We start from the raw sequence: 25,863 nt of genomic DNA on the forward strand, positions 1-25,863 counted from the left end.
CCCCCCCCCCCCTTTCCCCTTTAATTACTCTGACATTACAGCTGCTTCTCTTGATGCAGATTTTGCTTTATGCGTGCTTTTGTTGCCTCTAGATTAGGTTATTGTTTATGCTGTATTTTTCAACAATACCTGAAGACCACTCAGAAACTTCATCTAGTAAAGAATGCAACTGAACACCCTTTTTAGTGGTATTTTCCACAATCTGCTGGAATGCCATCAGCTGTATTAACTTCTTTCTTCACTTTTGAAGGCACTTTAAGGTGCTGGTTTTGACCTAAAAAGCCTTTTATATTTTAGTGTCTGCCAACCTCAAAAACTTACTGTTAGTGTTCAGAACAGGAAGGAACAGCTCTGGCACCCAAGGTAGCACACACATCGTCCCACTCAGATTGTAACAAGTGAGCTGATGCCAGGACACTTAAAGCTAAGTTCCATCAACTCTGGCATTTGATCTCCTTGTTCCAACAACAGAGCCCCAGTCTTCTGATTTTCATGGCACAAGCTTCATGTTTCCCCAAGCTTTTGACAGAGGAGGCTGGAACAGGGGAGAAATAGGATTCTGAATTTGATCAAATTTATTGTGCAGCAACAATGATGTATGTTGAATAATATGCATGCACTTAAATCTTGTCAAGGCATGTTTTACAAACCTCCAAAAGTATAATAAAAATGAGATCACGCAACACTGAATAATGGCTATTATTAGGCAAGTATTAAAATAAAAAGGAGTCTGATTCCCTTCTATTTTTTCCCTTTGTAAAGCTGTACAAATAAACTAGATGTCTACTGTATGTTACCCTCTTTCTAAAACTAATCTTATACAAGTAGTGTCTTTATACACAGATTTTGTTTCTCTTGTAATTGAATGCCCAGTTCTTACACAGGTTATATGCTAGGGGAGCCAATTTTAAAGTTTATTGTGGGTTATTATTAACTTTGATTTCTCTTGAATGCTTTTTATCATTAGATATTTCATTAACACCTTTTTGCATCTTAATCTGTACAAAATTTGTCCTAAATATTTACCATTCTTCTGAAGGAAAGCATTACTAAATGTTCAGATAACACCACAAAACTCCTGTCAATCAGATGCTAGCAATAAATGGCTCACAAATCTTCAGGAAACTTGAATTATACATTGAACCTCTTTCTGTAGCACCCCTATGAAAAATCTTGAAACCCAACTCCTTTTAGTTTCTTGTTTCATTTTTTGGTGTGTGATTTCTTTTTCTGAAGATTTCGTAAAATGAACAAACGTCTGGTTCCCAGAAGACCCCTGAGTGCCTCCTTGGGTCAGCTTAATGAGGTGGGCCTGCCTTCAGCAGCTATCCTCTCAGATGAAGGGGCAGTGGACTTGCCCAGTAGAAAATCCTCTGCCCTGCCGAATGGAATTGTGTCAACGGGCAGCACAGTGGCGCAGCTTATCTCACGAGGGACCGACTCCAGCTATGATTCAGCTCTGAAACCAGGGAAGATCGATCACCTGAGCAGCAGTGCCCCTGGATCCCCTCCTGACTTGTACGGGTCTTCCTAAATATTGTTCAAAGTGTTGTGTGTGTAAATGTGGTGGAAAAAATAAGGAACCCTAAATCCACCATAGAAATGAAACAATTTTCTGCGGTTTGCTTAAAAATGGTATAGAAAAATTCTGCTTACTTCCTGATTTTTATAAGGGAAAAGTGGTTTGAGCCATCAAAATACAGAGTTTTGAAATGATACAATATTTACTTTACATTTGCTGTTTCAAGTGCTTTGAGGTGCATGATGCAGCCTAATTAGTAATGATGTCTTTCTACCTTAGGCTGGAGTCTGTCCCTAAGAGCTCACTTCCAGCCTTACCAGTGAACCCACACCCTGTGCCCACTAGAGGTCCAGCAGACCTGCCTCCGATGTCTGTCTCCAAGCAGATGCAAATGGTTCCACGAGGGTCCCAGTTATATCCTGCTCAGCAACCAGATATGTTTTATCAGGATCCTAGAGGAGCTGCCCCACCCTTTGATCCAGGACCTTATCAACAAGGTGTGTGCGCCAGGAACAGCCCTTTAGTCTTTTTTGCCCTCCTTTCAGTTCTGCTGTTCCCTCCCATCCTGGTTTTTCCTGATCTTTTTTACTTGGCTCTTCAACTTTGTGTTGTCTTATGGTGGCATGAGGGTTAAAGGCTTTCTGTGCTAGCATGGAGTGAAGATTGTGGGTAAGCTTTAGTGATGGACTGTTCGGTCAGCCAAAAAAAATATTTTTTTGTTGTAAAAGTTCAGCCAGCCACATAAAAAGAGGGTTTTTTTTCTTATATTAAGTGGGACTTACTCTTTTTTTTGTGTTTTTTAGCGGTGTGTGTTCACTTAGTATAACAAATCATTCTTGAGTGATCTTTTTAAGTGCACTATGTAAGATAGAGATCACAGGTTGTACCTCAGTTTACTTATGGTAAATGGGGAGGGGGGGAAATTGTGACAGGTACATATAAGGTTTCGCATGAAAATTACTTTGAGGTCCTTAAATGGAAGGTCCATAGGTACTTCAGTAATGTTTGCATCAGAGTAATAGGTGTGAAAGCAAAGAAAGGAAGAGCTAGGAAGCAAAAGAGGGATAAAATAGAGAAGCAGACAAGGAAGTAGTTATGGATGAATGACAGATTGGAGGAAGAAGAGGTTGCTAGAAATGAGAGAGACAAATGAAGCAAGTAAAGCTTTAAAGAAACAGAAGGGTTCTCGGGATGCGTGCTAAATTAGGAGAGAAGACAAAACCAACATATAGGAGCCAGAAAAGAATTAAAAGTGAAGCAGAGAATAAGTTTTTTAGAAAAGAGCAGGAAGAATAAGTGAGAGACCTAGAGTAATAAAATGTTTGTTTGGCTTCATCTCTAAGAACCCTATCTATCTACAAAATTTGACCCAAAACATTTAATTTTATGCATGTGTGGATTATCCAACAGATTGGAAAAAAAACATCTCTGAAACCTTCACAAAACTGGGAACTTGAGCCCTGTTTAGCTTTTCCTGTACAGGGCTTGAAGTCTGTTCTTACATCTAGGGAGTAGAACCAACTTTTTTCAGTTCATCTGGAGTCTTGGAAATCAATTTGTGTGATGGCAGTAGCAAATAGAGGCAATCTATGTTTTAATTTTGTTGATTTCTTGAAGGATGTTGCTCAGATTGTCAGCACCCATTCATACACTCCTAGCCCTCAGCCCTCATAAAATGTTAAAGAGACCTGTACTGAGTTCATCCTTGTTGGAGAGAGAATATTAGTCCTTTTGATCCATGCAGAAGATAATACATAGGATGCAGCAACTAATCTGTGCTGGGCTCAGCATTTGCTACTGAGGCTCCTCTCCTGCTGTTTGCTAGCTTTTCACTTTCCTGATGCCTTGTATGGTTCACCCTCACTTTCTGGATTGTGGTTTATTGCTTTCTCACTAATGCTCTCACTTTTCCACATTTATGTGGAAACTTGAACATGCAGATATGTTCAAAAATTATTTGCTGCTCCTGTTTTTCAAGATGGCTGTAGATTGGTATATTTTGAGGAGTTAATGACAGCAAGCAATTGATGATCAGTGATGCTTTTGTTTTGTTTTTTCCATTCTTGTTTCATATATTCAGGAGTGTACTATCCTACTCAGTCCTCGCAGTGCATGCCTCGTTTCGTCCGACCTCCATCAGCTCCTGAACCTGGTCCTCCTTATTTAGAGCATTACCCGGCTTATCTCCCGGACCGCGTGGTGAACTCCCAGTACACGCCACCACAACAGTATCCTCCAATGGGGCAACCCATTTACCCACCACACTATGACAGTCGTCGTGTGTATCCCCCTGCTCAACCATACCAGCGAGAAGATATTGTCAGAGGAAGCCCTGTGCCCATTGAAATTCCCCAGACAGCTGTGCCTCCATATGTACAGGAATCCAGGGACAGATATCAGCAAATGGAGGGTTATTGTCCAGTGGCTCCACATCTTGGTCAGATCAGACCTTCATGCCACAGAGTATGACTTAATAAATATATTTTATTTACTTCTGTCATCTGCTCAGAAAAAACAGTTCTATTTAGCACATTTTCCTCCAGAGTTGAAATGCATTTCAGGGGGGAGTTAAACTAAAAACTCAGCTTTACTTAGGGCTGCATATAGAGGAGATGAACTTACTTCTTCCATCATATTTCTCCCTAAAAGGCAGTTTCAAACATACTGAAACTATTTGTGTATTGAGATACAATTCAACAAAGAGGTTTTTTTGAGAATGGGGGGAAAATCAGGAACTTGAGTTGGCATTTTAATTGGAAATTGACTTCAATTGTTAAAAAAGGAGTTAAATAATCTGAAAACACTTCTGTTTTGGAGTTTGCCAAAAATCATTATTAATGTAGTCCTAGTAAGGTAGGTTATGTTCCTCCTTGTAGCCAAATCTCTAAATTCATCAACACTACTTACGAATCAGCAGTGAATTTGAATCTTGATAAAATGCAGGACCGTGAACTGGTGACTTTAAGTATAGAAATGTTGTATCATCATCTTGGGAGCCCTTGAGGTCCGTGGCTTTTTTTGAGCTTTTATTTAGCTAAACTTAGTTTTATAGAGATTTTATTGCTGGAGATGGACTCTCTCTCATATGCAGAACAGGTACAGCATGGGCAGATAGTGCTGTGTCCCTCCTGGCACAGACCATCTTTAACCTGAAGGATATTTCAAGAAGAGGATATTTGTTAGGGAAGTGGGAAAGTAATTCATGACCTATTCTGTATTTGGCCCCTTGAGTTGAGTGAGATTTGTCAAGTGGAATGGCAGTACAATACCATTTGGTGCTGAGGATATCCATCTGATCAAAACTGGAAAAAGGTCAGATTTTGCTTTCCATAAAACATGAAACCAAATGAAAGCAATCATTCCACAACACAGCTGAATCCAAGGGGCGATGTGGAAATTAAAAGTTCTCTATCCTATTACCCAGTCTATGAATTATTTTAAAATAATTCATGGATTAAAATTTGCTACTCTGTAAATTTATTAGGCATCCAAACTGATGAATCTGTTTGAGGTACAATCCTGTTCATGAAGCATGACTACTTAGGAGAACAAGATATAACTTATACTGCTGCTGTTCTGCGTCTCAGGAATGGCAGTTTGCCATTCTCTGTCTTGGAGCATTATGGTCATAAATGCACAACGTAGTGTAGATTAAATATATTAATTTTTGGTCCTGGTGTGAATTTTAGAGTTAAAAAAAATGCTAGAACCACTGGGCTACATATGGGGTTTTCAACCTTTTTTAAGGAGGGTACCTCTTCTAGAGTGTACCCCTTTCCAGATGGGTGGGGGGTGGGAAAATGAAGCTGGCAGTGGCAGAGTGATGAATGGTGGTGAGGGGAGAGGCACAGCACAGAGTGGTGAATGGTGGCAGCGGAGGGCAGAGAGCTCACATGGCAGCCACCTTCACCATTCTGTGCTGCCGCCACGCACTGCTTCCCGCCACCACCGTCCCAAGTACCCCCAGGACCGTCCGAAGTACCCCCAGGGGTACATGTACTCCCAGTTGACAACCCCTGGGCTAGATGGAGCTTCAAGTATTTTGGGTAATTTGATACCCAGTATTTTTGAGGAAGCTTGCATTATTGCCCACTTGAACTTTCTGTGGAGTAAATAACATTTCAGCCCACAAGACATGCAAAATCTGGTATGAAGAAAAGTCTTAATTGGTGCTTTTGGTGTTAGCTTATCAATATTTTTTCCCATATTTCTCCTTTCTTTGTAGAGTGGAATTGTGTAGTTGTGTGTAAAACAGCTTTTTACAAGTGAATGTACTTTTTATGTTTAAAATTTTTAGGAGCCTTGTAACAGATTTCCATCTTCACCTCAGCCCCATCCTAGTCTGGATGAGCTTCACCGCCGACGGAAAGAAATCATGGCCCAGCTAGAAGAGAGGAAGGTGATCTCCCCACCTCCCTTTGCACCCTCACCAACTCTGCCTCACACTTTCCACCCAGAGGAGGTAAGCACATTTTCAAGTAAGTTTTTGGGTTGCTGATGTCATCAGAAATGGTCGTAGGGAGCTAGCGGGGTCAGAGGAAAGCATGCATTAATGGCAGGTATTTTTCACACAACTTGATCATCTGAAAAGCTGAATTGATGGGCCTATTAAATAGGAAAGGAATTTTTTTTAATGGTATGAGGGAGACCTCTCCAGGTGTGAAGGGTCCTTATGGTTAACATCTTGAGGAAATTATTCTTGGCTGGCCATTAGTCCATTGGTCTGTCAGTAGTCCTTAGTTGTGTACAGGGATCCGGGTTTTCCATTTCCCACTGGAAAATGGAGAAAAACACGGCTTTCTCATTTTAGCAAAGAAATGCATGGATTTTGCACTTTTGCAAAGAGCTGTCTGCTGGCTGGTCGAGTTCTAGCCTGCAGGGAGCTGGGGGAGTGGGAGGAGGGTGGTCAGGCAGGGGGTGCCATGTGCATGCCAGGCAGCCTGGAGTGCAGCTCCTGCAGGTAAGTCTGGCTGTGGGTCGGGGATTGAGGTCCCCATAGGGAGGGAGGGAGGGAGTAGGGCAGGGCTGAGGCTGGGGCTGCTGCCCAGCCAGGCAGCACGTGCGATTTGGGGCCCAGGACTGGAATGTCATGGAGTTGCGGGTGGCTTGTTTAGGGGATGAGGTTGGGGCCAGCTCCCAGCCACAGTGCACACTTCCAGGGTGGGGGAGGCAAGTGGCAGGGGGACCTGTGCCCCCCAGATCTGTGCACAGGGCAGGGGTGGGCTCAGGCTCCCCACCCTGCTGCCTTTCCTTGGGGCCTCCGCAGCCCACCGGGCAGGACCCAGTGTGGCAAGGCAGAGTGGAGCAGGGAAGCTACTTGCCACTGTGAGCTCTGCACTGCCCTAGTGACACAACCCTTCCCACACTGGTAGCAGCAGGGGTGGTGGTGCAGGGTTGTGCCCCTCACTGATGCAGGATGAGCAGGAGGTGTTGCCATGGTAACAGAGCTCACAATGGCAGCAACAAACTTCCCTGCTCTGCCCTGATGCACCAGGTCTCACCTCCTGAGCCGTAGAGGCCCCAGGGGAGGGCAACAGGGAAGCCTAACCCCACAGCAGGCAGTCAGCCCCCACCCCACACAGATCTGGGCAGGCATGGGTCCCCCTGGCTGCTCCAGGAGTGCGTGCAGCAGCGGGGAGTCAGGTCCCCCGAACCCACAGCAGGCAGCCTGCATCCACCCCTTCATGGGCTCTGCTCTGGCTGTGCTGTCCATGGAGGAGGGAAAGCTGGCATAGGCAGAGGAAGGCCAGGGCTAATGGAGTTTAACCCCGCCAAATGCAGGCAGCCCGGGCACAGGCTCTGGGTGGCTGCAGTGGCGTGGCAGGGGCATGCACAGGCAGAGATGAGCAGCTGGAGCCTGCAGACGGCTGGGAACTCAGCCCAGCCCAGCCCAGCAAGTGCAAGTGTGGAGCAGCACCCAGCAAGTGCATGTGTGGATGGGTAGGGGTGCAGGGGAGGGAAAGGGCATAGTGGGGTAGAACAAGGCCCTTGCCGAGGGGGGGAAGGGGTAAATGGGGCTCTGGGGCAGGTTGCGGAATGCTTGGTGTCTGGGTGGCTCATCCACGGATGCAGGGGAGTTCCCAACGCTGCGTGCATTCCTGGGGCAGCCGCAGGGGATATATGCCCCCTGATCTGTGCTGTGTGCAAGGCAGAGGTGGGCTGCCACTGCAGGCTACACTCCACACCCCACGCCACATGCCTCCCACAGCTGGGCAAGCAGCGCAGCCAGCGTGCAGGAGGCACATGACATTGCACCTCTCCCAGGGCACTGGCAGCAGGGTGCAGAGGTCAGCCCACAGCGGCAGCCCACCTCCACCCTGCACACACATTGTTGGAGGCACATGGCCCCCATATCTGCCCCAGGGGTGCGCGTAGCGGCAGGAGACAAACTGGGCTCCAAGGTTCTCACAACCACCCCAGGGCCCCATTCACCCCTGCCCCTGTCTCTGTCTTGCTCCTTCCCTCACCATAGGGGCCTTGATCTGCCTCCCTTATACCTCTTCCCCACAACAGACTTACTTGCTGGGAGGGGACGGTGCATGTGCATGCAATATATATAAACTAAGCTTCCTATTGTGGCTCTGGTCAAAATTCTGCCAGCTTCAAGTTAACTGTCACAGAAATCAGCAATTCCTGTGATACACCTCCTTCAACTTACTTACAAAACTAGGTTTTTTCTCTACAGTACTTGGATGAAGACCTGAAGGTAGCTGGGAAATACAAAGGAAATGACTATAGTCAGTACTCTCCCTGGTCATGTGACACCATTGGCTCCTACATTGGAACCAAAGATGCAAAACCCAAAGATGTTGTGGCAGCAGGGAGTGTGGACATGGCGGTAAGTTGAGATGTAAGAATGTCAATAATAACTTAAATTGTAGAGACACGCTCCTTTTCTTGCTTTGCAGAGTGACTATAGCATGTTTATTTGAGCCCTAATGTACCATGCAGTCAAAGGGATAGTGTGAATGTTTGTAGCAAAATGCCAGTACCCAGAATTACTTTCACGACAGTTGCAGATGCAATGTGATACTGAAGTTTGATACTGACTCTATGCATTTCAGCACGTTTCTGACTCTTCTTTATCGTATGGTCAGTTTGCCATCAAAACCATGACTGTCTGCCAATCATCTCCTTTATGGGATGAAAATACTTAACACTTTTCATTAAAATGCAATAGCAAACACAGGCAATATTCATACAGCCTACTGAATAGGAAGGTCCTGGTGCTGCTGTATTTTTTTGTAAAGATTGTTTTGCCTGAAGGCTTGTCAGGGTATTGCATTTACCAGCTATCCCTGGTCTGAACTGTACATTTTTGGTGGGTTTTCATGATCAGCTTCTGTTCCTCCTCCGCATGTAGTCAGTCTTTCTTAGTTCCCTCCTGTCTTGTTGGAAGCAGATGCTTGGGGCTCCCCTCTGCTGAGTTTACCCTCTTTCTGGACCTCAGCTGAGTGATATGAGGAAGCTAATATGAAATACATACCAGTATTTTCTTGCATACTAGATACGCCTTTCCCTCAAAATCAGCCCCCAGAATTGGGGTGCATGTCTTTGATCAACTGAAACAGGGAAGCTGATTTTTCTGCCTGGAATAGAAGCAGAATTCCACCCTGCTGACTGTCACCCACTTACATTTCTGCTTTAAAACCAACTACTCAGTAGCAGCAGTGGCATTTCTAGTCAAGTACCTGAGGGAGGACATTGACCTGGTGGCTTTTTGTTCTTAATTCCACAGGTGTCTTTCCTTTTTAATGGTCTTGATATTCCACTAATCAAGCTAACCTTTATTCTGGCAAATATGCTGTCTGGTAGCTACTCCTGGTCTCTCCTCTTCTATTTCCCAGCCATACAGACTTGTTAACGCTTTTCAAAATTATAGATCCACCTATGGAGACCAGTCTTCAGAAGCATCTAGGGTTTCAGTATTTCACTAAGCAAGAGAGAGAAACTTAGTAGAATAAAGATTAAGCCCTGTCCCTGTTCTTTGAAGCCATAACATTTGAAAAATCTTTTTCTTCATTCTACCTTCCCAAAAGCAAGGTGCGTGTCTTAAAGCATGCACTGCACAAGAAAATGCAGTGTATAGCAATATGAGCTGTATGAAATAGTGGGGATAAAAGGGGGCTTCCTCCCAGAAAAAGCAGAGTAAGGAAGGCTGAAAATTCCTTTCCTCGGCAGCTTTGGATAGTGGATTCATTTGGTTTAATTTGCAGTTTTCTGCTATCTGTTATGCTTGTATTTGGCAGAACTGTTACATTCTAAACTTGAAAAATGGTATGAGATACTCAAAATGGAGCAAGTGGTATTTGAGAGGGAGAGAGAGAAAAGCCTCTTTTTCTTATCACCAAGAAGGAAGTTCCTCTCAGACCCATACGTTGGCTAGATTAGTATGGTTGTTGCCTCACAGCTCTCAGCTTCCCACTGAAACCGCTTCCCAGTAGACTTCCCCAGCCATAGCAAGTAAACTCCTTGGCCTTTTCTGCACGCTCCGTTCAAGGTACTTGCATTTTGTATTGCCAATGTCCTCCCCCTTTTACAAAAAAAGATACCCTGGTCCTTCCGTGTATTGATGATGTCTCCCAAATATTTGTCACCAGCAGATTTCATTAACATATACTTACTTATGTTTGTCAGTCATTAGTGAAAATTATTTAGTAATATTGATATCAAACCAGATGTTGTAGAACTCCACTAGTAACCACCTTCAAGTCTTGTAGGCTCTCTGCTTATTCCTAATATCCTTTTTGAATTGGTTATTCATTCAGTTGGTTCCTTTTCCACACAAGTTTTTTCCTTTAGTTTGGATGCAGGTAGTATCCTATGCAAGGCGCGCGCCAGCACCTTTTTAAAGAAATTCACAGCCTCTCCTACATAGCTCCTCGGTCCAGCTAACATCTTTAATTGCTTCCTTAAGTTCATCAGTCTTCTGAAAATAAAAAAAAAAAAACCTTGGAAGAACAAAAAAAAGTAGGTTTGTAACCTTTTAATATAAATGGACTTATGCTGGACTGCGAGATCAGATCTTCTATAATGTCTTTACTATTTAAAAACAAGTCTAAAATAACAATTCTAAAATCAAATCATGGCTCTTGATCTTGAGAATTTAATAGTAAACATTCGACTTCTCCTTTCCTGGGTCATTTGTATTTGTGCTGGAAAAGAAACAAGTATGAACCATCTCCTTGATTAGAGAACACTTGTCGACGCACAGATGAACTGGATTCTGACAGAAGTACTCTATGAAACAATGACTGCTATTTAAGTGTAATGATGAGGCCATTGGCTGTATAGGGGGCTGTGATTGTCTTCGATCTTTGGAAGAAGGTCCCTTTTACCTGTGCTCCTCCTCCCCTGGTATAATGCATCTGATCTTCTGCTCTTCCTTTCCCTTGCCATGGTTGGCCTTGCTCCTTCTTAGTTTCTTCTCAGTTATTACTTTCTTCTCTGTCTAATCACTACTCTTCAGACTCCTTTAGTTAATAGTGGTGGTAGATAACATTGCAAGTTTGATCAACTGAAGTCCGTATGTCCAACTGTGGAAGTTCTGAACTGTGGAACAGAGAGCCTGGCTAGAGACAAGGTCTAAGAGGAGGAACAGAAAACAAAAATTCCATATATAATAAACTTTTTTCCCATGCTACTTGTTGGTAAATCATGGAAAACACCAGTATGAACCATATTTTTTCAAGTCTGTCAGGTGAACAAGAATTGCCTATACTAGTATTTTCCATGATTTGCCAGCAAACAGTACAGAAAGAGAAAATTCTTATTCTCCGTAACTTAAGTTGTTGGCTTTAATTTTTTTTTAATTTCTTGTTCAGAATGTAGATAATAAAACCATTCGTGATCAGCGGTTGGACATGCAGAGAAGAGCAGCAGAGTCAGGGGATGATGATCTCATCCCATTTGGAGACCGGCCAACTGTATCGAGGTTTGGGGCCATCTCGCGTACTTCCAAAGCGATGTACCAGAGTTCTGGCCCTATGCAGGCCATGGCAGTTCAGGGAGCTTCCACCAAATCTATGAACATATCAGGTATAATATGTGTACATAAATATTTCTTTTACCATAGCTTCTTTTAATTTTTCAATGTAGTTTAAGTAAAAAGAGATACCCCTGAAAACTTATGTGAAAATTTAAATGGTAGTTGATACCACCAAGCTCTAACTATAGAACATAGAAATGGAAAAATATGTTATCTCTGTAAATACAAGATATATTTGGAGGCTTCATGTTCTATATGGAATTGAGCCTTACCCAATGGGGCAGCTCCCAGCTTCCCTTGAGAGACTGTAGCAGAACCAAAGGGATTTGGTTCTCAGTATTTGAAAACTTTTTTTAACAGGTTTCTCAGTTTCCTCCCATTGCATTCTCATTCTGATACTAAAGAACCTTTTCTGTCTGTTCTCAACCATCTGGATGTATATCTGATATAAGACTGAGAGAGGCAGTTAGCTATGTTAGTCTTAAGTCATGCAGGAGGTAGGGCAGGGTGGTAGTTTAGAACAAGGATTAACCTTTTTAGACTCAAGGCACCTCTTGGGAAATGCATGGACTTAAGATTTTTTTATTTTTTACTATGCAGGGTCTTCATCCCTGCCCGCGTGTACCCCCTAGGGCCTTCTCAAGTACCCCCAGGGGTATGTGTACCCCCAGTTGGAGATGACCCGAGCAGGGTGCAGGGCCTGGGGCAAATCAGCCTGTGCGATACCCCACCCCAGACGCGAAAAAGCTGGCGGCAGATTTGGCGGCAGGGAGGGGGATGTCACCATGGCCACTCTGCCTAGCTCCGTGTGGCCACCCAAAGTGCAGGGGCTGGGGCGGTTGCCCCAATTGCTGCCCCCCCCCCCAAGCCGGACAGCCCTACCCCCAGTTAACAACCCCTGTTCTAAGGTGTCATCTTGCCCTACTTTCTGCCTACCTATACTAAATTGTTACAGCGTAACATTCCTACACCAAGAATTTTGGCAACAGTTAAATTTCCAGGATATGTTATTAGTGTGCTCTGTGACTGGTCTCATTTATGTATTCATCTCTGGATTGTTTATCAAATGCTTTTTTTTAGCCTGAATCACTGTAACATGGAATTGATTTTCTGGATAAATCCTCCTGTTCTTTTGCAGATTACAGTCCATATGGAACTCATGGCAGTTGGGGAAGTTCTCCATATTTACCCCATCAAAATATACCTTCTCAGGGACGGTTCAGTGACAGGTGGAAATATTTTTATATATATTTACTTATTCTGTGTACACTAGTCCTTTTTCACCAAATTTAGCAAAGCTATTAACTGCACGTCTTCTCTTTTCTTCCTGATCCCTTTCCTGCCCTGAAAGGGAGAGGTTATCCATGTCAGACATTAGTGGTCATGGGAAAACTTTGCCCTCAGCTGAGAGGGAGCAGCAGCTCAGATTGGAACTGCAGCAGCTAAACCATCAGATCAGCCAGCAGACGCAACTGAGAGGACTAGAGGTTTGTACCTGTGTCTTTGAAGAGACAAGAGACGTAGTGGGGGGAGAGAGAAAGAGAGAACGCTGAAGTTAAATATGCCTATGAAAAGCCATTTATTCTTCCTTTGATATTTTGAACTCCATAATATCTTGCACCAGGATTTTCCAGCACTTGAACAGAAAGGAAAACTGCCTTACTGTACATCAACAGGAACTGTAGACTTTTTTTGCACTTAAAATCTTTAAAAATGTTATTTGCATCTTAATTATGATAGCATATGATGTTTGTACAACATTCATGCTTGTCCTCTTTCTCTGTCTTCTCTGGGCTTAAGGTCTGCAGGAATGTTGGGGGAATACATGTAGATTTATTTTATTGTTCTTGGCTTTTCAGCCTTTGTCACAGTCAGTTTCTGTATTCAGAAAGCTGAATGTTTTGTCTGTGTCCTTTGGCTTTGTTGTGGAAACCTTTTCTTCCTAAACAGCACAAGCCACAAACCTGAACAAAATGGATATTGAAGACATTAATCTTTTGGGCCCCAAAGATTGTTTGTTTTGAGGTCAGCTCTCCCTAGAATAAGAGTAATTTTTCTGGGGAGGATGGAATGGAAGTGTATTTATAAAACAGATGATGAGCAGTATCTATAGCTTTTTTGTTTTGTAGGATTTTGCAGCAGGAGAAGTTTTTAAAACACAATGAAGGTGTTTTTGCTGCAGCAAAGTTGTCATCTCAATTTAGTAATGATTTTCCTAGAAAGGGAAATGTTAATTTCCTTCAGAAAGAATTAAAAGGTACCTTACAGCTAAACAAATTGACGTTTTTCCCAGCAAGAACATTAGAATAGTTTAGAAGCCTTTGCTTAAACTTAATTAGCTGAGATTCTGCTTTCTAAAGCAGGGGCTCTTATTGTGGCTTTATTATGGAGTTCACAATGTTTGAACATCAGTGAACAACTGCAAGAAGCACACATTTCTCAGTTACTTGAAGTGACTTGTGTTCTTGTTCAGGACCAAGAGGAGAAATTGCTTCTTTTAAAAAAAATGTCCCTGTTTGCCTTTGATGCCATAATGGAAGAGTATTGGAAAGTTCCAAAACCCCTACCTTGTTTGGTTCCCTAGGTAATGCCGTAACTGATTTTGTTTGCCTTCATAGTCAAAGCATAATCATTTAGGATGTAATTATAATGATTTTTGACCCTTTGGCATAAACCTGTCATTCGGGTCTTTGAGATTGGCTGTTAACTTGGTTTCAGATGCAACCAGATATTTAGAATTCAGGGGGCTTCTTCCATTGAACTGCTACAAGATTAAGTGAAAGCTGGAAATAAAACAATTGTGATTGCATGCATTTTGCTCATATGACCAGAAGAATCTGTGCTAGATTCTTAGTAGTTCATATTGGAAGGAAGGGTGATCTTATATTAAATACTCCTTTTTTTTTCCCTCTCTTTAAAAAAACAACAACAACAACAAACCTTCAGTTATATGTAAGATAGATTTCCTTTAAAACTGTGTTTGGAATTGTTTTCAGTCGAGACCCTTAACTCATAAGGGAAGAGAAGGCTTCAGTTTTGCAACTAGGCAATACTCCTCAATTATGGCCTTGTCCCTCTTTGTGCATGGAGTGTTTTGTGTGCTCAGTTGTATGTGCTTGGCTTTATGCATTTAGGCTGCTAGTAACAGGCTGCTGTTGCAGAGGGAGGCGACTACCCTGGCAGGCCAGCCACAGCCCCCACCGCCACCTTCTAAGTGGCCTGGAATGATCTCAAGTGAACAGCTGAGTTTGGAGCTTCATCAGGTGGAGAGGGAAATTGGGAAGAGAACTCGTGAGCTGAGCATGGTGAGTGCTATGGGTATGGGAGGCAGAGAGATGGGATGCAAAGCTGCTTGGTTTGCCGCAGCACTATAACCCTTGTGATAAGGCTCTCTGCTGGATGACTGTTATCACTCTCATCCACTTCCCGTTTCCTGTTTTTTGTCCAGAATTTCTAGATAAGCACGTTTATTTAGAATTCAAATTCTGTACTCATAATTTATCTGCTTAAAATACTCATTTTTTCTAGCCCCTTGAAAGCAAAAGTAGAGCTGAACTTATAATTGGGCAACTAGGCACAATCTTTTATGCTCAAATTTACTGCCCAGTTATTTTATTTCTCTGAGACCATAGATGGGCTAGTTGTGACATGTGCTGTATAACTTGTATAATACTTTTGACATTCCATCCAGGAGAGGGCCAGTGTCTAGTACTCTGTCTTTCAATATTACACATCCTTATTTTTGCTTCTCCTTGTAAGGATCAGTCCTTTCTTTGGGAAATTCTGTATCCTGAGAGAATGGACAGATTCTACTGAGTCGACTTCTGTGTCTTATGGCTTTTGTCAGTTGCTTTGTGCAAGATTGTTAATTTACAGGCATTCTTCTCTGGTCTCATGGAAGGAAGTAACAGTCTCTTTGTACAGTGCCACAACATTATTTTCTTTCATCTTTTTTTCAAAGGAGAGCCAGTCTTCACTGGATATGAAAAGCAAATTGGGCACCAGTAAACAGACAGAAAATGGACAGCTAGAGCCGCAAAACAAGGTTCCGGCTGAAGATCTGGCACTGACATTCAGGTAATGGATGGTCATTTCCAGTGATCCATAGAATATGTTTTCTGTAGATAACTAATAGGTTAGTTGGGACTGTCCCTTTTGGATACAAGGAGCAGCTGCTGCATTTCCAACATGCTTTATAAAAACTATATGGTAATGAAGAATGGAGTGATTCTATTTATAGTGTTAACATGAATTTAGGATGATTCTATCTGGCAAGGATGATACCATCTGGCAGGAGTGCAGTGAAGTTGCACATAAATTGTTAACTGTTTCCAAATAGAAAAAGAAAAAATTGTCATCTTATTAGTAGGATTGTTTTGGGGATTTACTCCAAAATGGATGTAGTCTATGAAGATATTCATAGACAGGATAGAATCCCCTGACTTTGCATCTGCATAATGACCACTTTTGTGTATTTTAACAAGTGGGCCACATCTGCACTAGACTGTCATTACAACATACTGAAGGTTACAGGAACCATCTTAGAAGCCTCTTAAAGCACTGGTTATAGCACCAAGGCTGAGGTCATTGGTTCAGATCTGATTAAAGTGTTTTGAAAAGAAAGGCGCACATGTTTTAGTTATTTTAGGTGAAACAAGTCTAGGTAAATTTAGTTGAGTATGGGACCAGTCTGCATAAGCCCTGCATACTGTTCTTCAGCATCTCTTCTCTGCCACTGAGATATGGGATGCTAAGCTAGATGGACCTGTGGTCTGGACTCAGTATGGCATCTCTTATATTCTTATGAGCAGTTTGAATCTAGATAGTAGCTCAGTGACTGAAAATCAGTTTTTGATTTTTTTGGTTGTCTGGGGTTTAACTTTACAACCCAGTTGGTACAAATCTGATTTTATTTATTTATTTATTTTAAACATATCAGGTAAGTGGTAGGAAAATGCTGAACCTGGGATGTGATGTTGCTGTATGCACACTAACTCTACTTTTAAAGAGAAAATTCAATGCAATATAGAAGTCATTCTGGTCTCTAAAACTAACTACAAAGAAAAATGAATCACTAAAATATTAACATTTTAGTTTTTTAAAGACCATTCAAACTTCAGGATGGTAGTTTCTTTAAAGTTTAATACTATCACTGTTTTATGAGCCTCTTAGAGGCAGTGTAGAAAGCATTTAATTACACAGAGAAATGAGATTGTTTCAGTGTGGTTTAAGAACCATAAATTCAGTTGCATATAACTTACATATGGTTTGCTTAGAAGTATGTAACACTGTAGTAGTAATACAATTAGAGTTTCCATCTGAGCTATGGAAACAGTGACAAGTATTTTTAAATACTATTCTGAAACTTGGCTATTTTTAATACTTTAGGTTTAGAATAGAATTTGTGAAGTGTATAATTTGTGCACTAATGTACATTTTATTTTATATATATTATAGAAATAATTATTATATAAATTCTAAAATTATTCCTTTACAGTAGTTTTGTTTCCACTTCTTACTATCAACACTTTCTCTTTCTGATGAGTATCCAGGAATCATAGAAAATTCATTTTCTAGGCACGCATATGCCAGTTTATGCAACTTCACAAATGTTTGTTGCAGCACTTTGGCAACAAATATTCAGGGCTTGTTCTTTCACTCTTTAAAATCTTTTAAAATCCTCAACCCCTTTTTCATTTCACATCATTCCTTCAGCAGTGATGTTCCAAATGGATCAGCCTTGACACAAGAGAATATCAGCCTCCTTTCAAACAAGACCACATCTCTGAGCCTGACAGAGGACCCAGAGGGTGGAGGAGACAACCATGACTCCCAGCGAACAGGAGTTACGCCCACCTCTGCTCCATGAAGTGAAGAAAGCATCTCCCAGAAGTTCTGCTGGGGGGTGTTGGTAGCTTGTCATGTTCACTTCCAGGGGTGATCAGAGAAACCCAAGAATAACAGCAGCAGCAGCAAGTCCAGAGGCAATGTGCATAAACACCACTCCTAGAAACAAACCCTGCACATAGTTCACATTAATGCGTTTTTTAATTAAAAAAATGAAAATTAGCAGTATCTGCAAGCAATTCAAATTAAATTTGTTTTTGTTCTGTGAATGAACTTTATTTTAATAACATTGGACGCCTTGGATCCCAGGGCTTAAAAAAAAAAAGATATTATATATATACTCTGTTTGATTAATTGTATGATCTTAATGAAGTAGGTTTTTTCTTTTACTTTGTATTATTACATATCCAGTGTATAATTTCTTACACCTTCACTTCTGAACAACCAAAACAACTTGGCCACTTCCTTGTATGTATCTAAAGGTGAATGAGGGTCATGAAATGGAGGGAGGCCATGAATTGCAGTGTCAGAAAATGTGCAGCAATCTTCATTTCTGAAAGAATTTCTTTTTAAGTAGGAACTCTCTCCGAACTTGCACAGTACATCTTTCTGACTATACCTGTTGGCTTTAAACAGCAGTCAGTACAATCTTCTCAGTTCAGTGTAAGCATTCCATAACACCTATCCCACTACAAAATGTATGAGTGAACCAACAGTAAAGAGAATTCAGCGTTTGCACATCACTTTACTTGGACTAGGAGCTAGTATGATGTGTCATTTTGTTGTTGGGACTAAAAAATCTCTTGCAAGACAAGTAGGCCTGAACTAATCAAAACTTACATGTTTTGGATTTCCAAGAGAAATTGAAGTTGCATTTCTTGCCCTGAGCTTTAAGCACTTGGCTAACAAGTGATTGTCATGGTGTAACATGACAGGCTACAAAATGTGTCTTCCTAGAAAAAGGAAGAAAGACAACACGTCATGAAAGGAAGTAATTAAAAATCGATTTGCAAAGACTTGCTGCCATCCATTATTTAGGAAGATGGCAGTTTCCTCTTTTTCATTTTTTTTTAAATGAATAGGATGGTATCAAGGTTTGTCTCAAAGAAACGGACCATTTATTATGGAGCTGATCCACAACCCATTGAGCCAAACTAGTGAAAAAACTTCCATTTCTTTCTATAAGCTTTGGAGAACAGGGCTTTCATTTGTATATTTTTTCAAATTTAAAAAAAAAACAACCCACCCCTGCCTGCCTTCCATGTTTTTGTCACTGCTGCTCATGTATGTATATATACACCGATACATACGTATATATGTCTTATGCTTTTATAATTTGCTATTCCCAGTCTGATATTTTTTTTTATAATCCCTAGTATGTCAGTCATTTATTTTTGGCCTTGAAGTTCTCTCTCAGAAGGAGACGGAGAATGTAAAATTGATGTGTAATAGATTTGGTAATTGGCAATTGGTGAAAATAAAGGAGGCTGATCAATAGCACTTGGTTAGCTCATATATACTAAAATTAGGCAGCAATGGCTGAAAGTTCAGTTAATGTACCAGAGCTTTGCCTGTTGTTGTCATGGAATCTTCCAGGAGCAAGCTGTCTTTTTTTTCTGTCTGAGAAGTTTCATCCAAAAATTGTTCTTCAGGTGTAACTGTAATACTGTCAGAAACATTTACAGGTACTTGAAAGTTGAGAATTTTTATGACACATGCAATCTTCTCAATCTTCCGTAGAAGGTGGATAGTAAGGAGATGCTTCCTTAAGTGGAATATGTTAACAGCATTTTTAAAGAAGTTATAAACCTTCCTAACTGTGTGCTGGTAGCTTTCCATTGAGGAGTTCTCCTAAAAGGTCACAGAAATGAATGAGGTTTTGCTGCACATATTTTGACCTTTTCTGCCTGTAGTGGGCTGAGATCCTCTGAATGAAAAGCTCAGTGGAAACAGATTAGAGCAATACTGGCTCCTCCTATTTCCTTGTTTTCCTTTTGGGACTAGACTACTAAAAAGAAAGCACTGGTTATGTAATAAATTACTGCATTGCTTTGGTTGGGTAAAGCAAGAGTTAATAATTTTCTTGGTTTTTCTTTTTTTCTGTCTTGTTTTGGTTTAGCTTTTTTTTTTTCTTCCCCCTTAACCCTTAACTCCTGCTGAGGTCATAGCAACCTTGGGCTAAGCTTTGCATCCATCATAATGTTAATTAAAATAAATTTGGGGGGGAATACAGTCCCACTATTGCCTACCAGTAGGAGAGTCCAAACAGAAGACTCTTTTGAGTAGCGATTATTTAATTTGCCCAGTCAAGGCACCGCATTTATATACTATTTCACATTGAATTTGATTATGCCCTACAGACCTGGCTGGTCAAGGATTTGATACACATATTGGCTTGGGATTCGAGCTTTCTTTTTTATTTAAATGAAATTTATATATAAACATATATATACATATATACATAGTTATATCTGTATATATATTGGGTATGTTTTAAGAATTTTTTCGCATGAGCGCAGCTGTTGTGATCAAATGTCTGGGAGGAAGAAGCACTGAACAAAGATAAGGCATTTTCAGCTCCCCTCCAAACTCCACATTCATGCACATGTTTTTCATTCTTGATTGACTTTTAACATCTTTATTGCCAGAGAAGGTAGTTTTGAGGTTTTATTAATTTTTTTCCTTAATTTGTGGTGAAAAATCTTTTCTGCCCTGAATTCTTTCCATCCCTGCTACTTTCCCCCAGTCATGCATGTTTGTGCTTCACATCCTGCTTTGAAGCCTTTTGGTATGGTCCTTATCTTTCCATCTCTGTGGAAAACTTGTCTGCTCTGTTCCTTCAGTCTCCCTGGTACCATAAGCTTTGTGCGCTCCTGGCATTGTGCTGGTAAATGAACTGATGTGGGGGTCCATGCTATTATCTGCAGTCTTTAAATGCAGAGACCTACCAGCAGGTCTGCCATCACTTCATTAATTTTTATGAAGCTGATCTTTTGCTAGGTCCTTATTAATGCTGGAGCACATTTTAGTTGCAACAGTTAGTGCACTATTTTAATCTAGGAGGACAAGCTCCAAGTGCAGATATTCTGTCTCTCTAACTACAGAAATCAACTTTACATAAAAGGTTTTAGTGTCTTGTTACAGCAAATTCACCTTAAATCTTAAAGACTACTAATAATAATCTGGTCCATCATCACTTGTGCCAACTGGTTTCCTATTCAGAACTGACCTGATTGTTTCTAGGCTTAGGCTTATAAAACCCTACAGTAAGGACAGGTCAGATCATCAAGGTTAAACATTTCTCCATTTATGGATTTGAAAGGGGACCTTAATGTTGATTTTTTTTTTTTGTTTTTCCTCCCTCATCACATTTTTACTGTACTTTGTGCATAGTGTCCTTGTGATGATCAATCAGTCCAGGTGAATGCCCTGTTTGCACAGCATTGTAGTTTGGCTTATTAACTGTTTTTGTTTAATATCTACAAACTGTATTGATTCTGGCTTTGTTTCCTGTTGTCCTTTCCCAGTGTTTCTTTACAGAACTTTAGTTGCTGAAGCCAGTCAAATAGGGAATCAGAAAAAGGCTTTAAATCTTTACAGAGATTGTATAAAACTTTCTTTCCATGAAAAATGCCAGAAGAGCTGGGAGAACTGATAACTGTTCACATTGTATAAGAGGTGATTGTGAAGCAGACTGAATTTCACAGTTCTGTCTGTATTTGCCACTTTTTTGTTGACTCCTTTACTTGTGCCCCATGTCCTTCACCCATGCCCAGTCTCTGTTCCATATATACTGGAATTCTACCTACTTTGGTCAAATGAAACCCTGCTATACCCTGATTTTAGATCCTCCTGCTCAGACAAGAGCAAATTGTGTTACAGTGGTGCTTGAATACTATTATTGTGTGGTAGGTAAAACAGATTTCTTCATGCAAATAGCACCTTCAAGAGGGCTTTGGTTAGCCTGGTTTCAGTTACAGCGGAGACAGGCTGTGGGGGCAAACTGGGAAGCTTCAAATGGCAGGCTAGGGTACACAGTGCCAGATAAATTATTGGCCCACTCTAGTTTAGAAACATTTAATTTGTCTTTTAGTAGCATAGGTGAATTTATTACCCAACACATGCGTCTTTCTTATTCATTTCATGTGACCTAATTCATTAATAGTATAAATCTGTAAGTTCACTTTTCTAAGCTGCCATATCCTATTTCAGAATAGAAATCCTGTATATCTGAGGACCTTTCATTCTTGCAGCACTGTTACCCGCTTTAACCTCAAATTCTTTTTAAGCTGTCGGCTTCTTCTGAACCTGATTCTCTCCCTCTTTTTCCTTCTATGGCTTGCCCATTATCCTCCCTGATCGTGCAACAGCGACAGCTTGCTGCCTCAAAACAGAGCATTCAAATGAATTCGCTTAGCCAATAACTTCTGTGAAGTTGCCTTTTCTAATGGTGTTATTACTCAGTGATGCACAAATGTGATATTGCCCCTACTGGTAGGCAAACAGGGGATCTGTATAAACATGGTAAACTATTGTTTTTCTTTAATGGAGAGCCAAAGACTTGTGCTTTACACTTTATTTTTTTCTTTTACTGGAATAGTCATTTTGGTTGTGAAATATTTTGAGTTTTGAGAGTTGACTGTATTATCCTAATAGAAATTTGCAAAGTTGTTGATTGTCAAGCCTTATACATATTTAAAATAGTGGGAAGTCATCACTTCATCTGGTTGCACCATGTGTGAAAGGTGTGTTTAAGCACCTAATGTGTTTGGAGATTTTTAACTTGTTCTTGTATCCACTCCCATGCACTCTCCCAGCCCAGGATAATTTACAGGTAGGAGGTAGGCTTAGAAGTGTCAGTAGTCTTAAGCCATGTCTATAAAAGTTAAGCCTAGACTAATGTGTTGATAGCTAGTTTAAAGTTAAAATTACTAAAAACAAAAACAAAAAATGAAAAAAAACAAGAAATGCTGGTGAAAGGCAAATCCATATTGCAAGTGTGACTTTTTGCTGACTTCCAAAGAAGTCCATTTAGACTGAGAAGATTTTATAGCATTATGTTAAATCTGATATGGTAGAAGCAGACTTATGCAGGATATTGCCTGTTGACGACAAGAATTTAATATTATCTGTGACGCATTCATTGAACCATAAAAAATAGGAATGAGCTGTTTAATATGATACACAGTAAACCCATTTGTTTCTACTTTCCTTGAGCTCATTTATTCTCTTGCAGATTGTTCTTAGGGTTCAGAGAGGAATCCTTAAGCAATAAAAGTAACAAAGCCATCACCTTCTTGCTGTTTCCATTCATGAGTGCAGAAGTTCTAAAAAAAAATAAATAAATAATAACATAGTAGCAGTTTCAGGTCTGTAATAAGTATGTAACTACAGGGGTAGCTTTCATAAGAAAAAGAATTCTGTCAAAAATATATATTCAGTTAAATAATGACAAACTCAATTCTTAGGGTTCATGATTGTAAGTGCAAAATGTCAGAGGGTTCAGCAGCAGAACTGTTAGCTATCCTCTGTTTAATAAAGGAAAAATTGAAAACTGTATGAGACTAGATAAATATTTAGACCATAGAGCCAGATGCAATGAGCAGGCAGAATCACTGTCATATGACTGCATCTCCATATCCATCCTACTAGTCATATTGATTCTGCATGTCCTACTAGTCTCTCCTCATCTCCAAGCATGAACACCCAATATTAGCAGTATTGATAGTGAACTTGACATTACTGTCTCCTAAGTTTTACATACTTGTATTATACTGTAAGATTCTTCCCCTTTAAACAACTACCTGTCTCATTTAGAGCAATGATCCAAACAGTAAACTGAAGAAAATTCCATCTTGCTAAATGTGAATTCTGAATTCTGTGTTGAAAATGAATCAACATTTCTAAGACACCTTCTGAATATAGCTATGGTGCTGAAAAGAAATTGTCATTAATAGTGAGTGTATAATACATGGCCAAGATTCTTCATTTCACTTTGAAACTGATGTACTCTGAGTACATTTTAATATGAAAGGTAGGAAATCAAACGCTGATCCTAGTTTTCCATATTGCTGCTGTCCTTAATTGCTTGCTTTCTCCCTGAATGATAAATGCTGGAAAAAGGTTTCAAAGTATGAATTAATTCCAGTCACCCTACAAAGGTTTTGGGTGGACCTTATTCCAACACAATGTTTCCTGATGTTGCCATGTCATAGCAACAGTTGCAGTGTAGACAAAAACATCTCTGTATCCCTGAATCATGCCACAGTTTCAGAAGCAGCTGGTTCTTGTGATACAGGTGGACCCTAGATTGGAGTAGAAAGGAGAATATAGTTTATAAATATTTTTATAAAAACTTATGAATGGTGAGAGTTGTTTTATGCTGGGGAGCTCTCTGAACACTAAAAAAGAGGATGGAACATCATTTGATCCCTCCCAGAGAAGTGCATGGAGAACCTGGCTCATCATCTGCCTATGCTGGACTTCCTTCCCAAGAGTCTCCCAGTAGTTTGAATTTTTAAAGCACTGTGCCCAAAATGTTTGGACATGGACATACAAAGTCTAGCCATATAAATAAGTGCCATTCTCTAAAGCTTACTGAGTGCTTGCAGGTTCCCAGGAGACTACTTGAGAAGTTCTGTGGGAGCTGCAAATGCCTGGGAGCTCTGAGAAGTGTGCATCTTTTATTTAGCTGTCTCGCTTCAGGCACTGAAGTCTGAACACTTTGGGCCCACAGGGGTCTGGCATTGTACAGGTTTTCTGACATCTCAGAGACAACCAGTTCTTTCTGGATCTGGAATTTTTTGGCCAAAAGGAAAATATTTTTAAAAAGTCTTGGGAAAAATACAGGAAAAAAAAAAAAGGATGCGATAGTTTCCCTGAAGAGGAAAAAGTACTAGATATACTGAAATATATGTATGTTTAAAAACAATCCTGTGGAGTTATCTGATGTTTATGGTATAAACTAAAAATTGTTTTCTCTGTAACGTTAAAGTAATTTTATTAATAATTTGTAGCAGACAGTACTCACAAGTCTTTGGCATCCGAACTGGATTGTGTACTGGATGGATCCCACAACTGGACCTGTGCACCAAGCTCCTTTCTAGATTTTTATTAGATGTGATGGAAACTTTCTGTGCATGCAAAAAGCAACTTGAGTAGGGAGAGGAGAGAGAACCCCATTCACAACGCAGTTGATGCATTGTTTACAATTTGTGCCATTGCTATGCAGCCTCTCCTGAGTGCGAGCTGCTGCAATGTGGACAAAATAGCCCATTAAATGACTCTTAGCTTTTCTAGTTTAAGGAGTTTCCATTTCCCTTTGGCCTGTGCTTGCCATGTAAGCAGCTTCTATGCTAAGAGGGGCTTTCCTTGAAGGCCAGCTTATCAGCTGCAGTACAGCTTGATTTTTTTTTTCCTTCTGTTTGTGGTAACTGGTAATAGTAATGTTATGAGCTAGTCCCTAGTTGTATTGAGCTCTGGGGAAGAAGAGGGAGGTAGGGGCATGCAGAACAGAGTTACAAGAGAAAACATGCATGCCAGCATCCATCCCCTCGCTTTAAAAGTCACCTGTTTCCAGTTGTGGGATTTCTCTACAAAAGCTTGTTTTCTCTATGTAAACTTAGTTTTCTTTGATCTTTTTTGGGCTCATACCAGTCTCCCGGAGACATTCTGCAGTCATTATCACCTTTTTGGGTGGAGTTTATTTTATTTTGTTGGTTTGTTTTTTTAAATAACTTTTTAACATTGGTGCATATATGCTTGGGATAGAGCTCATGTAATTTTCCAATCGTATTGATTGTATGTGATTGTGCCCTGCAGAGGTATATTTAACAAAAACAATAAAAAATAAAATGAAAAAGGATAGTCTAGGATAATAAAGGAGACCATGCGATTTGAGTCAGGTTATGAATGACTTCTTGAGTTTACTTAGGAATTTGTATAAGTAAGGCTCCCCATCTGCTGTTCTTATAAAACAGTACTGAACAAACTTTTTTTTATTTCCCTCCTCTGTCTTTTGAAGTGATCCCTTTTGACTTTTTTCTCCTTCACTTCCATTCCCTTCCTATCATAAAAAGGGACAGCTAACTCTATTTGCTGAATATTGTGAATATTTATTGTTCTTATCTCCCCAAACACAAGAAGAGTGGAGATTTAAATAAAAGGTGCGAGTGGAATTCCATAAATTGTGAATTCTTTGTGAGCACACTTGAACATTGAAATATCATGCATGAAGGCTGGCAGTGGAGGAGATCTTCAAAGGCAAATATGGCAGTTTTTGTATCTTTTTGGAAGGTCCTTTTGAGATGACAGAAGGGGGAAACAACAGAGCCTGCTTTATCCTACTCCAATGGTGTTTTGATCCTCCAGTATTTGTGTTTTAAACCTTAAGTAAAAACCTTTTTTCACACATGCTGAGGAGGGAGGGGATTGGCAGATGGAAGGGCAAGAAAGATCTCTGGTCCTGAAAGTCATTGTTCCTTGTGATTTCTTTTTTTTTTTTTTT

At 40.6% G+C, this 25,863-nt stretch overlaps 1 protein-coding gene and 1 long non-coding RNA gene across 6 annotated transcripts in view; one reads left to right on the forward strand and one right to left on the reverse strand.

Annotated features, from left to right (window-relative positions):
* RC3H1 (ring finger and CCCH-type domains 1) overlaps nt 1–17,629 on the forward strand; it is a 51,845-nt gene extending 34,216 nt beyond the window's left edge. Inside the window, exons 9-19 of one of the 5 annotated variants that reach the window (XM_019501859.1) lie at nt 1,237–1,518; nt 1,802–2,019; nt 3,603–3,985; nt 5,820–5,984; nt 8,208–8,360; nt 11,347–11,560; nt 12,649–12,739; nt 12,862–12,997; nt 14,645–14,815; nt 15,472–15,587; nt 17,226–17,629. In XM_019501859.1, coding sequence (XP_019357404.1) covers nt 1,237–1,518; nt 1,802–2,019; nt 3,603–3,985; nt 5,820–5,984; nt 8,208–8,360; nt 11,347–11,560; nt 12,649–12,739; nt 12,862–12,997; nt 14,645–14,815; nt 15,472–15,587; nt 17,226–17,379 — 2,083 coding nt within the window. In that variant the 3' untranslated portion in view covers nt 17,380–17,629. The remainder of the gene's footprint in view (nt 1–1,236; nt 1,519–1,801; nt 2,020–3,602; nt 3,986–5,819; nt 5,985–8,207; nt 8,361–11,346; nt 11,561–12,648; nt 12,740–12,861; nt 12,998–14,644; nt 14,816–15,471; nt 15,588–17,225) is intronic. The other 4 variants (XM_019501860.1, XM_019501861.1, XM_019501862.1 and 1 more) reach the window with 4 other exon arrangements.
* A 1,866-nt stretch (nt 17,630–19,495) lies between these two features.
* LOC109286991 overlaps nt 19,496–25,863 on the reverse strand; it is an 8,110-nt gene continuing 1,742 nt past the window's right edge. Inside the window, exon 2 of the long non-coding RNA XR_002094733.1 lies at nt 19,496–20,166. This is a non-coding gene — a long non-coding RNA (uncharacterized LOC109286991). The remainder of the gene's footprint in view (nt 20,167–25,863) is intronic.

Source organism: Gavialis gangeticus, unplaced genomic scaffold (assembly GCF_001723915.1).
Source record: "Gavialis gangeticus isolate Ggan-Ray unplaced genomic scaffold, GavGan_comp1, whole genome shotgun sequence".
In the NCBI taxonomy this organism is placed as follows: domain Eukaryota; kingdom Metazoa; phylum Chordata; order Crocodylia; family Gavialidae; genus Gavialis; species Gavialis gangeticus.